This window comes from Grammomys surdaster, unplaced genomic scaffold (genome assembly GCF_004785775.1).
Source record: "Grammomys surdaster isolate TR1022 unplaced genomic scaffold, NIH_TR_1.0 220, whole genome shotgun sequence".
NCBI classification, from domain to species: domain Eukaryota; kingdom Metazoa; phylum Chordata; class Mammalia; order Rodentia; family Muridae; genus Grammomys; species Grammomys surdaster.
This window is the reverse complement of record NW_021604665.1, coordinates 1755642-1770082: the sequence shown is the minus strand read 5'-3', so window position 1 is coordinate 1770082 and position 14441 is coordinate 1755642. Positions and strand designations below refer to the sequence as shown.

Genomic DNA, 14441 nt, shown 5'->3' with positions numbered 1-14441 from the left:
CTCTGAAGTGACAGTTTTCACATTGAGGTGCCACCGGCAACTGTGAGCTCTGTAAGGACTTCACATTTTTACCCACAGCAAATACCTACCCAGTGTATGGGCCTGACATCTGACACATCTGAAATCTGTCTGACACACCTAACTCACCACCACGCTCTGGAAATGTCTGTGTAGGGGCCTTATGTCCATGCTGCATGGCCATGGAAAGTTCAGTCTGAGTTTTACCCCAAAGGTCTTTCCACTTGATTATGAAGGTGTTGATGGAGGGCAGAGAAGAGTCTCTGCCCACTGCTGGTTCCCAGGAGGGCTTCAGGCCACATGTTACTGTTTTGAGGAAAAAATGATGAGCAGCACACACACTAGTCTTTAATTTACTTTAATAGTATAAACCTCATGTAGGTAGTATTAAGCCACAACAACAAAGCCACATTGAACAGCATTTAGTAAAAGGCGCTCGTAACCATGCACAGCAACTCTCTATACAGACACAACAATGCAGTTTCTCCTTCAGGACTGAAGACATTGATTAGATAGAAAAGTCAGTTTAAAAAGAACATGCGGGTTTTAAATGCCATCACATAGCTCATTTACATGGGGAGAAAAGCTGTACAAAATGGCAGCTCTCTGCAGGTTTTTAACCTGGAATCAAAAGGTAATGGCATCCATGGTGTTTTCTATAGTATGAAGGGCAGAAGTTACACAACCAGTCCCAAGAAAATTCCACACTGGACTTTCCTTTAGTAGATGTCCTCTAAAAAGGGAGTGGGGGGTGGGGGGTGGCAATAAGGTTGTATCTTAACAGAGAAATCCAAACTACAGGTACAAACTAGTTGGTACTAGGAAAAAAAAATGTGCAGCTTTTCAGTTATAAAACTAGTTGAACACTGATTTACAAGTTAATTGGGAAAACAGACTAGAAAAATATTCCAGCACTTGAGTTGTGTGTGCAGCAGCATTAGCATCCGTGAATGAGTAGGCTGTTGGGATGAAAACTGATGGTACTTTCCTGAAGAAAGGCCAATTTTAATGTGCAGTCTATACCAAATGTTACCTAAACACTAAAACTTAACAGTGGTGATGTTGAGCATTTTTCCTACATTCCATGTATAAATATCAATATTGAAATCAACTAAAAGTGCATATTGCTGAGCATTAGAAATGTCTGATGTTTTCCCCCTTCCTAAGCCACTTTTAAGTTTACTGTTAGGTTGCTGCTAAGACAATAGCCCCAAAGAAAATGGAAGGATTCATTAGGGACTGCCAAGCTTCCCTGTGTTCTACTCGGAAAGCCACTTTTAATAGTGTGATTGTCACAACAGGCAACGACACAGGCAAGATTGAACAACCACAAAGGGTGAGGCCAGGGACACAAGTGGGAAGCTGAAGCCAAAAGACCCACGTCTCACCAAAGGCACTGAGGACTACAGTCTTAACAATTATTTCTTAAAACACGCCAGTAATTTACTTTAAAAACACATAGAGCAACCTGTGGGTCAGGCAAGTTTTTGCACTTGGCTTCATTGAAGCCATGTGCCTGCTCACTGTGGCCACTAGCAGCCTCTGCCAAGCTGGGCCCTGTCTCCCAAGTCCACATCTCAGCCTAAAAACCCCAATCATAGGGGACAAATATCAGCATAGACCTGGTGGATGAGGAAAATGTCAACCTTAGCTTTCTTACTATTAAATACAACTTTTACAGAATGTAGTTAAGTTAGGATAGTTTACTAATTGTGGCTTTTGCTATCCCCATTGTTTTCAGAGAATGTTTGGTAGACTGATTTTTTTTTTTTTAAACCACCAGAGAGCACCCAAGTCTCGCTGACAGAGCCCAGGATAAACAAGGGAGACTGCTGCAGCCCCTAGATCCCAAATGCCTGTCTCTGAGCCACACAAAGCTCCAGGCTTTGGAGAAGACTGAGGGTTTCAGTCACCAAGTTCCTTCCAGTTAAGTTAAACTGGTTTGTGAAAAGCAGGTTTATCCTTAGTTTTGGATATTAGGCTAATGTCACTTCCAGCTTCTGGGCCCTGTAAACTTAGAGAACTGCCTTCTTATCAGGACCTTTCAGGCTCAAGGCTTCCTTGTGCAGGAGTAAGTGACACCGGGCTCAGGCAGCTCCCCGTCTCAGGAAAATGAAGTTGGTAAGGAACTCACCAGCAATATGTTCCTGTTACGGGAACCTTGCAACACCAACATCTATCCACATTAGCAACGCTAGCATCAACTCTTGACAACATAGAAGTTTGAATATGTGGCTACATGTTTGTATACATAATGTACACCTATGTACACACATTATATACACTGTACAAAGAAGATAATATGAACACATGTACATTCATTCAGTCATCTAGGCCTATAACTCTGGACATGACAGTGTGGCTGAAGGGATAAGTTGTGCACAGAAAGTACACACTGATGGGAGGCACTCAATGAGGAGGTCCAGAACCTTGTACAAAACACCTAGGTCAACCTCATTTCATTTGGAGTTGTCTTTAGAAACTGACATACAAGTTAAGACTTTTTTTTGCAAAGAACCACATAATCTGGAGACTGGTAGTTAGGCAAAGGAAAGAGGTGGGCATCTGTTTTGCCAGGACCTTTCCTCCTGGAAAAGAAGCAGCTGTCAGGTGGTGCTTTTCAAGGCCTGGATCTAGAATTTCAGCAGCACCAACAGCCCCACTGCACCCAGCCACTGGGAAGCAGCAACAGGCTTCCAGACAGTAGGTCCAGCTGTCAGGGGTACTGATCAGAGGACATGCATGGGCAGCACTGCCCTTCAAAACAATTATATGTAGTGTGGATGCTGCTGCTCCATTTGAGGGCCACGCTGACCACCCTGGTTGATGCCATGACTACCTCAGAACACCATCCACATCTAATACTGACAAACTAAAAAACCATTCCAAGGGCATAAGTGACTCACTTGAACTTCAATACAGAAACTCAAGATGGCACAACCCCAACTGCAACCTCAGAAAGAGACTAGGCAATAAAGAAGCCCCTTCAACACACACTGCAAACTGGAAGGACAGTGACACACTGTAACATTTTGAGGAGTAACTAGGATGACTTGCTTAGGGAATTTGGTCTCTGTCTACATCTCCTGCCCTGTTTTATCTCAAATTTAACATGAACTATTAACAGTTGAGATATTTCTGGGAGAGAGCCCAGTTAGCCAGGTTGCTGTGTTTCTCTCCACCCCAGCCTACTCCTGAAAGTACCCAGGTCAGTGTGTCTGTCCACCTCCCTGAGAGGGGTGTCTAGACAGGTCAGCCCTGCTTCATCAGGCTTGGAGTATCACAGATTCATAAATCAAGGGTGGAAAGCCCTGAAAGCTGAAGCCCAGACACAATTGGGCTATCTCTAAGAAACGACTAGGGCTGACCTTCGTAGGTCTATTTGACAAGTGATGGAATGGAGCATCATTCAAAGTTTGAAATGATATCAGTTAATGAGAACATTGTATGGATACAATTGTTAAAGGTAAGGCCACAAAGATCTGGACAACCAGTGAAGGAGTTTGGCCCAAAGTGGCCCTGTCAATTGGCTATTACTAATGATGGAACTTACAAAGGACCAGGTTAGAATCACCAACTCTTTTTTACATTAAAAAAAAAAAAAGTTGTCCCCTTCAGTGGCATCTTAGAGGTCGGTGCTTCTTGTCCAACCATGATCTAACTACCTATCAGGAGCCAGGATGTCCAGGCCCTGTCTGAGTAGCCTAGAAATGGCTTGTGCTCACATTCTAAAATCCTAAGGGAAGCAAAGCCAGCAACTATAAGATGTATTGATGTACTACAGGAAAGCTCTACAGAGATTAAAATAGACTCACACTAACATATCGGTGTCCAGAGCTTTGTCCTAATTTTGAATATGTACATAAAAAGAAAAAAGCTTTAAGCTGGCAAAAGTATGTCTTTTCCATCATTTTATACTGGCCATCCCTGCTATTCTCCAACACTGGCTTCCAAATATAGCTGGGAATTTAGAAGCTAGAGATACTTCTGTACTTAAATCCCACTAAGCAGTACATAGTCATAAACTCCACAAAAGGAAACAGCCTATCTAGCCTTGAGGCCCATGGCTGTACCTGTCCATAAACAGGTACAAACTTACCTTATAGGAAGTATTTTTCTTAATTTCTGCTAATCTAAATGCAAATACCAAGTACCTTTCCCAACCTTCTACTTTTTTTTTTTTCCAGTCTTGTGCCCACAGGAATGCAAAGAGCTTTAAATCAGATTTACTTCCTTGGAACTGAATTCTCTACTTTTTCTTGTTGGGAACTATGGTCATTATAACTTGAGGGAATTTGTGAATGGAGGATTTTCTTTTTTTTTTTTTCTTTTGGTACTGGGGATGGAACCCAGGACCTAGTGCATGCTAGGCAAGCACACTACCACTTAAGTCACCACCCTACCCCACTCCCCAGACCTTTTTAAAACTTAGGAGTTTCCTCATTAAGTTGCTCAGGTTGGCCTTCAATGTATAATTTTTGTGTCTCAGCCTCCCAAGTGCTGAGGTTACAGGCCTGCACTATGTGCCCTGACTGAGGATTGGTTTTGGATTCTCTTTTGAAAGAGAAGGTGGTCTGTTTATGTTATTTCAAATACCCCAGAGACTGAGAAGCATGGTATCCCACTACGCTGAAATCACTAATACTTTGAAGATCAGAAAGTATTTATCTTGATGCCTTTTATTCAGCAATCTAAAGCTAGTAACTCCCTCACCAGGCAGTGAGGATACATAACTCCCACCCAACTGCAGATTCTGAGTGATCAGATACTGGCCCCTCTCCAGATGCACCAGGAATAGGAACCCTCACTGCAGAAGCCACACTCAACCTGGACAATAGGACACACCAAAGGGTGCAGTCAAACACCTTGCACTTTCTAGTCAAAGGCTCCAGTTCCTACAAGTTGGTAGCGGGATCTAGGTGTACTTTCAGTTACTGAAAGAATTACATGACTCTCATCACAGGCACTCTGACAAGCTGCAATCTAATTCTGAAAATTAGTGGAGCCCAGGTTCTGGAAGAGTCAATAGGCAGGCATCAGGGATCAGGGAGCAGGACCATGTGGGTAAGGACCCTGACAGGTATCTCTGGCTGGCATAGCAGCTCTTATTGGGTCACTGTAAGTTATGTCCCCCGCACATAATGCCAGGAATCCACATTTCACTCACAGGAATTTAGCACAGCACCACACTGCACACAGCTAGAAGTGCTGCTCTCTTATAAATGTGAACGATTGTCTCCTGTACCCTAGTGAATTTTCACAGAAATTAGTATTTTGACAAGAGACACAGTTTTCCATTTGCCCTGTCCACAGGTAAGATGTTAACATTGCAGATTCGATAAGAAGTGCTTAGAAAGTGCTAATATTACCCTGGTAATTAGTAGCTATTAATTCCAAGGACTTTTTTTTTAAATGTATTTACACATACTGTACTTAGGTTCTTTTAATACTAGTCTCTGACATTATAAAACTTCAGTATTGTTTTTTGCCCTTTGAGAATTTCTAAATACAAATTGAATTAAAAGATTGTTCCAAAATCTGCTTCACCAAAAGGTGTGAAAACATTTCTTAGGGCAGGGGAGAGTTCTACTCATCTTTAGTTGCTATTGTTTGGGATGAATAGGAAGAAGTGGCTAATGTACTGGAGACACCTGTGCACAAAGACACCGATACACTTCCCTTCCCTTGCACCTGCACAGTCCTAGGAGGCATCTCACTGTTGGCAGCTGTTGGTTGTGCACTATAGACTGGCTCCAGTGATCTGGCCATTATATTCTGCTGTCTCCATCTTGAGGATGTAGGGAATTATGCTGTCTATTGAAACATTGCCAATGAGACCAGTAAAAAAAAGTTCTTCTGTTATGTTGGAGCTCATGAGCCTGAGTGCTGGCAGGCGGACAAGAATCCTGGCCAATCTGGAAGAGAGAATAGGCATTAGAGAAAATGAAGTGTCTGGTTGCCTGTGGCCAATTCTTGGAGGTCCTTTTGGAACCACACAGAACTAAACCAAACAGACTTACTATATTAATCTGCTTTTGTTGTTGTTGAAACAAAAAAAAACATACAATAAAAAGTTTGCATGAAGGAAAAAAGTATAAAAGATGTATGTATGTATGTATGTACGTACGTACGTACGTACAGGATTGGTAAGATGGGCTCAGTAGATAAAGGCCACTGACTACAGTGCTTGACAACCTGAGCCTGATCTCCAAAATCCATCTGGTGGAAGAAGAGAACTAACTCCTACACTTGCACTCTAACTGCACATACACATGCCCACACATACAACATAAATGTAAAACCATTTCTAACAGTAAGTATGAAGTTCTTATACCATTTAAAGCTACTCTTCTCACCTGCATGCACAAAATTTGAAAATTTACCAACAAGCAATAGGTTAAAGTACAGAGTATTCCTATAATGAACTGCTGCAAACTCAGTAAAGAAGGATACTATAGCAATGCATATCTGCCATCACATCACTCAGGAAGCTGAGGCAAGAAGAGTAAAGTGGGAGGGAGGTCAGCTTGTGCTATACAGTGAGACATAACAATCTATAGTTCCTGGTAAAGCAGAGCGATCCAGATCATGCAATGACTATTTAAAAGGAGTACAGCTGTGATATTCCATGCGCCTGTTTGTGTGAGGCACTTTGGAAGAATGTTAGGCACATGCTCATGGTTTGCTCATGGTTTGCTCCTCTTAGCATGAGAGCCATGAGAAGGTAGGCAAAGTATGTAAGTAGCCAAGTCAAAAAAGGTTAAAATATCCTTGAGAGATGCTTTCTGATGAAGTAATTTTGTTTCCCTCTTTGTCTTCCTAGAATGTTCCAAGTTTTCAATGCTTACCTTATTTATGAAATTTTTTTAAAGATTTATGTGTATGAATGTTTTACCTGCATATATTATGTGCAGCACATGAATGCCAGGTGACTACAGAGGTCAGAAGAGGATGTTGGATCTCTGGAACTGAATTACAGACAGCTGTATGCCACCAGGTGGGTTCTCTGGGAACTGAACCCTGGTCCTCTGAAAGAGCAATAAGTGCTCTAATTGTTTCACCATCTCTCTACCCCAGTGTTTCTCTACCTGTGGGTTACAACCCTTTTGGGAGTCTATAACCCTTTCACAGGAGCCACCTAAGATCATTGGAAAACATAGATATTTACATTATGATTCATAACAGTAGCAAAATTACAGTTATAGAGTAACAACAAAAATAATTTTATGGTGGAGATCACAACATGAGGGTGATGGCTGCCAAGCCTGATTTTGACCTGAATTTGGTTCCTAGACCCCTAAGTTGTGTGTACCAACACAGATACACAAAAAGGAAGTAGGTGCCATGTGTGATGGTACACATCTTTAACCCCTACACTTGGAGGCAGGTAGGTTGATTTCTCTGAGTGTCAGACCAGCCTAGTTTACACAGTAAATTTGAGGTTAGCCAAGGCTGCACAGTGAAACCCTAATCACCAGATTTTTCTTCTTTGATCTGAGGAGTGAAACAGATCCAGTGGTCTCAGGAAGTCAGCAAGGCTAATCAGGCTGGACTTGGTGGAACACCAGCCAACTGAGCTGGCCCTCAGAGGCTAAATGAGGAGGTAAGCTAGGGTAGGTACTTCAGGAGACTCAATATGAAAAAAAGACACAAAAGCCTGAAAAGTGAGTTACAGGGGCTGTGTGGTGGCTCAGTAGGTAAAGGAGTGTTCCAAAGAGCCTGACCATGTGTTCAAGCCCTAGGACAGAGGGAGAAAACTCCTAAGGGTTGTCCTCTGACCTCCAATGAAGCATCTTGTTACATGTGCCCATGTATATACATACCACATGCATACACGTGTGCACACACATACACACACACACCCCCAGGAAAGTATATAAAAAGAAAAATACAACAGAATATGCTATCTAGAAATGCTGAAATGAGTTTTTGATTCATGTAGGAAAGCTTTCCTCATTTTTGCCCTGAAGCGCACAAGTGCCTTCACCTCTCTGCCCTGGGTCTCTGTCTGGGATAGGACTGACTCAGGCTTAAAAATTAGACATTACTTCCTAATGCTGCAGAATTACAATTCTAGAGTGAGGGGCTCTGCCTGCAGACTCCAAGGCCATCTATTGACCATAGACACTATGGGAGCACTGTGGCCTCACCAGGCCAGATTGGAATTGTGGGTATAATATATACATAAACAGCCCCATTCTCATTGTATCATACCGAAGTCACTCCTCACGTGACCCAAGGTCTTCAATGATCCCAGTGGAAGTTGGTTTAAGGAACAGGCATCTGGGCTAAGGAGATGTGCACAAAACTGTCTTGGCTTTCTTTACACTGAGAAACCCACCAGAGCCACTGGCACAACAGCATTTCCTTTGAGAAGTACAAGGCAGGGAGAAGTTGTCCTGGCAGCTCAGGGAGCCTAAGACAGAATTCTACTCAGAGGATACAAGTCTGGGGAAACCAGGCTAAATAAATGTCTTTCTGGATTGTTTGTTACTTTTGTTTACTTTGGGAGGAAAGAGGGAGTTAGAAAATTTGGCCTGGAAAAGCTTGCCATACATTCTAATTTTTGGCAGGTCAACAATACTGTCTAAATATGTATTAGGCTAATATACATCCTATTGTTAAAATATTACCAATTAATTCTCACCTATATAAAATGACTTTTCCCCCCATCAATTTTATCTAAGGCCAGAATTACCTTATATAACTTACTGTGGGCCAGATTTCATTTTTCTTAAGTACTTTAATGCTGCTTCTCCCCACGAGTGCTGAGCACCTCTGTAATGTGTGAGAACTGAGCCTCATGGAGTTAGTTCTGGAAGAGCATTCCTTTTCTGACGGTCACCAGCAGTGAAATGGCTCTAGCCTAGCATTCCCTTACTTCTGCACTCTCTCTTACTTACAGAGATGTCAGTGATCTAACAGAGGCTCTGCCAGGTTGCTAGAATCTGACCCAGCCACCCTGTCACAGCCCACCATACCCCGCCCCTTCTTTTGTGTGGGGCATGGCCTTGTGCCTTACCTGTATGTGTCTTCTGAGTAGGTTTTCTGCACATAGTCCTGTAATTCCATCTGTGCCTTCTCCTGAAATTTCTCAATCTGGCTTGTGCCTGTCAAACCTGGATGATCTGAAAACAGAAAAGTAAGCCCCAAATTTCTCTCTGAATTTGAAAAGTGTCATAGAAATCTTAATCTTTCTTTTTAGTCTATTGACTGATACTTATCAAATATAAGCAACTGAACTTGAAGGCTGGCTCAATGAATTGGGAAGTTGTCACAATACTGGCTTTGCCTCTGTATTTTTCCAAAGCTGTAAAAGTCCTAGGAGGGGATGTAGCTCTTAGGTAGAGCCTAACAGCCTTACCTAAATAGCAACCCTGAATTGGCTCTAGATTTCCTGCTCGAGGAAAGACAGATTTCTAAATATATATGAGAAATATTCCCTTTTTCAGATGTTTAATTAAATAATGACTCCTTTTCAGTAGATAACTTTTTTACAAAGTAAGGAGTCTGAGGGGAAGAAGAAAATGATTATGATACTTTCAATCCTTGCTGTTGAGGTCAATGATAAGCCCAAATGACTTCTCCAGAGGTTTTGAAAACAGCTATAGAGAGGAAGAATGGAAGGCCAGTCCAGATGCCTTTTTCCATTCCACCAGGAATTCTCTGCCTCTTCAGCTGCTATAGTCAGGCCTATTGTTAATCCAGAGACAGTAAAGGTGAGTTCCAATCTGCCTCAATTAATACATAACCAGAGAACCTGGAAATGGAAGAGCCCAAATAAGAAAAACAGCACTGGATGGTGGTCTTATTTAGCCAATGACTTGGTTGGGGTACCGATTAAATGTATTCAGAACATGAATCCCAGGCACATTTCTTCAGGGCTATAGAGCAAGTATTTAACAATTGCTATACTGATGCTAGATACCAAAGCGCTTATTTTGAACACTCTGGGTTATATAAAATATTAAAGGGCTCTCCTACACAATTGATGACAATACGACCGTGTTCAGAAACATCAGTAGACACAGTGTAAAGTGTCATAAGTCCCCACCACATATCTTACCGGGACTAAAGAGAACTATAGCTTTAAGGTATGCGTACTCATAGCCGTCTATATCCAGTTTCGCCATGCTGTTACAGAACTCTTGCAGCTTCCAGATGTGCTCCATGACTTGCTTTATCCGGTCACCAGAAAGCTTATCTAGAAAAAAATATAACAGAGCCTCTGAGGAAAACTAATGACAAGATCAGTCTTTTAAAGAGCATCACAGACAAATGGAGGGTCAGTTCACTTTCTAAAGAGAACCAAGCAATTTCAAGCTTGTCAAGAGCTCATTTCCAGAGGAAAGTGAAGTATTAAGAGGTGCTTGTGCCTGGAGAGGTAGTTCAGTAGTTAAGAGCACTCAATGCTCTTGCAGAGGAACTGGTTTCAGTTCCCAGGACTACACAGTGGCTCACAATAATCTATAGCATCAGTTCTGGGAGATCTGATGCCCTCTTTTAACACACATGGCACAGGCACATATACACAAGAAAAAAAAAATTTTTTTAAAGGGTACCCAAGGGATGGAGAGATGGTGGTTAAGAGCACTGACTACTCTTCCAGAGGTCCTGAGTTCAATTCCCAGCAACCACATGGTGTTTCTGTAGTGAGATATTATGATGCCCTCTTCTGGTGTGTCTGAAGACCTACAGTGTACTTATATAATTTTTTTTCTTAAAGGGTACGTACTTAAATTACCTCCGCCTGTAGTTGCTAAGGGTTAATTCCTTTATGACCACTCATGTCTCAGTTCATAGGGCCTAGCTTCTACAGGACCACAATGAATGTTCTACTACTGCCACAGCTGCTATTGCACTTGACTATCAACTTTATTAGATGCCATTCATTGCAGATCTTACTAGAGAATGGTTGTTTATCCATTCACAAAGATCAGCTGGGTCAACTCTTGACACAGGCTGGGCTTTGATGCAGGCACAGATTGGATAAAATTATACTCTACTCCCATATCCCTAGGACCTACCTTCCTGGATGCTGTTCTGTAGGTGGTTGACAATGGCTGCCAGGATGGTGGAGAGACTCATGACCTGAGCACACTGGGCCAGGCCAAGAGTGAAGAGCTCATTCCAGCAGGCTCGCACCAGGCTGGTATTGCAGTCCTGTCTGGGAACACAAGGATAAGGCTGAGTGTGTTGCATGTGGCTGACTCTAGCATGTGAGCTTTATGAACTCAAAGCCCTAGCACTACTATCCACTATCTAGTGAGGGTGTGAAAATGGTTTATTATATGTTCAGGTCATTCCCAGAAAAATGATCCAAGTCCTTGAGTAAGTCCATGAAGGTTTTAAGTTTTAACTAAAATTCCTTAGATGATAAATAATAAGACTTTTTGGGGGGCTAGCAAGATGGCTCAACAGGTAAAGATGCTTGCCATTAAGCCAAGTGACCTGAGTTTGATCCACAACAACATCCACATGGTGGAGAGAACTGATACCCTCAAATATTCCTCTGATCTCTTTTTGAAAGCTGTGACATAGTTAAAAAAGAAAAACACCTTTTATGTGTATGTGGCTGTATGTATATGATTGTATGGGTATATGTACATGTGTACATTTGCATTTAGGCCAGAGGTCAACATCAGATATCTTCCTCAACCACACTCCATTTATTTTTGAGCTAGAGCTCTTACTGAATTTGGTGCTTACTGATCTGGAGGAGGTTTCAAAATGCTTAAGATGGAAAAACATAAATAAAAACCCTACTTGGGGAACTAAGACCATCACTGTTTATCTCCACATCGGGACATCTTCACAAAATAGTACTGATAACCCTGAGATGTTAACTATCTTCCAAATGGCAGCAAGGACAGGCAGTCATAAGAATTTGCAGATGTTTGTTCAACAGTTAATGCCTATCCAGTTGCCCTGAGAATGACAAACCTTTAATAGTGAAGTATGGTGAACTACTGTCACCATTACATGGAGGGACATATGCCACAGCACCCAGCCCAGTAGCACACTTCTATCTGCCAATCCCCTTCAGTCTTCAGCTCTGGATTAAGAGCTTTGTAAGATTTCACTTCTGGCAAGGATTTTTACGGAGAAGAAAACTGAAGATTCGGAGAAGTGAGACGACTTTCCCACAGCTTTATAGCTGTCAAATGCTATTCTTAATGATTCTCAACCTATCTGCTTACCCTAGGCCACTGCTATGAACCAGTGGCAACTTAATGTTTCCCCCATATCACCTGCGGTGGTTACCTTGCAGCATGCATCCATTCATTACATTTCCAGTTTCATGTGGTTGTTTATGTTCTAGCCAGACTGCATGCCACAATGGTGGCCTACTCCACCTGGACATTAGTTACTTAGCATAGTAGCAGAGCTGGCACTGGGACTGACAGGGAAACAGCATCACCAAACACAGTGATGTTCATGAACAAGCAAGCAGGAGGGGGCTTTCTTAGGAGATGACACAAGCCAGTGGTCCTCACAGGGTGATCAATAGTAAGGCAAGGCGATGTGTACACATAAACCATTGCTCTGACACTCATCCTATCAAAGGCCAGACACATCTCCTAGCAACGAGTCCTTGACAACAAGAACTACTATTTCCTTCAGTCTGTTGACTACATTCAATACAACTTTGGGTCACTGAATATAGTAAATTGGAATAATCACACTGGAAAGGACCTCAGAGACCTTGTGGGCCATTACAGGAAGAACAAATCCCACTACTCAAGGACATCCAGGAATAAGGGCCACTTACCCAAGTGCCTGGAAGGCTGGGATTGACCTTGCCCAGTGCATGGAGAGGAAAAGCAGGCGGGATGCAGACTCGCAGATATAATGTACATTGAGGTACTCTGGCATAGGACTGGGCATTGTAAGCTGGAAAATAGAAGGTGTTGTGACATAAGAGCTAAAGGAGGTCAAGTGCTCTTGTCAGCCTATCTCCTGTTTTAATAATGGTAATAGCCAAAGTAGCTATCTCAGATCTCAAGGAATATGTGACCATGTAGCCAAGGCTTTCACCAGCTCCCATGGTTTCTTGCTCAGTGACTTGAGTCTAGCAGTCTGGATTGGGGTTTAGGAGCCCATTTCCAGCTCACCCATACAAAGATGTCTTCAACAACTCTCACCTCAGCTATATTGTTATTAGTCTTAATTCACTGGCCAAGTGTTTTTTTTCCGAGACAGGGTTTCCTCTGTGTAGCCCTGGCTGTCCTGGAACTCACTCTGTAGACCAGGCTGGCCTCAAACTCAGAAATCCATCTGCCTCTGCCTCTGCCTCCCAAGTGCTGGGATTAAAGGCGTGCACCACCACTGCCCGGTAGGGCCAAGTGTTTTTAAGGGTAGTTTCAAGATGGTAATGAAAAGGTGCTGGGCAAAATTAAATCTCAGTGGAAGAACAGCCTGCCAGGGCTCCATATGGTCTGATGTCTTCAAAAGGTCTAGTGTCTTGGAAGCAACCTGGGAAACAAGCCTTGGGCAACTGTAGACAGCGACCCTATCTACCCAAATGACTGACTAGATCTCTCCAGTATAGAATATACTGAGATAAGAGATTCATTCTGGAGACTATAGACTGGAGAGCCTTCTGATGCCCTGTTGGGAGAGCAGACACAGAAAGAGAGCATGGGAAAGACTGAGAACCTACTACTGTTCTTCAAAGACAGTGGCTATGGCTCTAGTGGAGAATATAATTAAAATCAGTCTGCTGCCTACTTCCTGACAAGTTTATTTGATGACTTCTCTACATAGTAGAGAGGCCAACAAGGTGCCTGGCTGAGCCTATGTTGCTGTCATAGGAAAAGACAGAGCAACCAGCCCCTGATCCTCAGTGGCTAACACCATGGCAGTCTATCTTGGCTGTGATGTGCCACACTTATTGGAGGGTCACTTTCAACAAGAATATGCTTTGGAATTCAAGATTCTGCCACAATTACAAAATGAATTCATTGCAAGGTCTGACTTTTGAAATTGTAGACTAACATTGGTATAGTATCTGGCTCTGGCATACGGGGGAGGTAGGTAACACATGTTAACTTACTCACCTTAAATGTGACATGTGTGTCTGAAAGGAGAGGGCCTTCAACTTCAATGATGGGTGTTGACTGATCTCTGCTGATAACATGGATGCTCCCTCCTCCACTAGCATCTATCCCATCTGCCAGGCTTGGCGGTGAAGCACTATCTGTGGTATTAAGTGCTTTTGCTAAGGTATCAAATGCCCTGTGAGCAAACATGAAGCAGACATCAATGGCAAATACAGTAATAAAGCCCTAGCTGATTCTAATTGGATCTCATGCTCTTTCCACTACACCTAAGTCTGAATCAATATTGGCATCGGATTAAAAGTTAACAGGAGGACCAAGCAGAGGACTGTGTAGCTCCCAGTAAGCACCCATTTAGCCTGA

The 14441-nt window shown here is 42.6% G+C and overlaps 1 protein-coding gene across 8 annotated transcripts in view; it reads right to left on the bottom strand.

The window, feature by feature from the left end:
• Positions 1–360: 360 nt before the first annotated feature.
• Nr2c2 (nuclear receptor subfamily 2 group C member 2) overlaps positions 361–14441 on the bottom strand; it is a 70413-nt gene continuing 56332 nt past the window's right edge. For 4 of the 8 annotated variants that reach the window (XM_028772980.1, XM_028772982.1, XM_028772981.1 and 1 more), the window contains exons 10-15: positions 14079–14256; positions 12791–12912; positions 11046–11185; positions 10085–10222; positions 9041–9146; positions 5198–5933 (exon numbers count right to left, since the gene is read on the bottom strand). In XM_028772980.1, coding sequence (XP_028628813.1) covers positions 5759–5933; positions 9041–9146; positions 10085–10222; positions 11046–11185; positions 12791–12912; positions 14079–14256 — 859 coding nt within the window. In that variant the 3' untranslated portion in view covers positions 5198–5758. Of the gene's footprint in view, positions 5934–9040; positions 9147–10084; positions 10223–11045; positions 11186–12790; positions 12913–14078; positions 14257–14441 lie in introns of all 8 variants that reach the window. The other 4 variants (XM_028772984.1, XM_028772978.1, XM_028772979.1 and 1 more) reach the window with 3 other exon arrangements.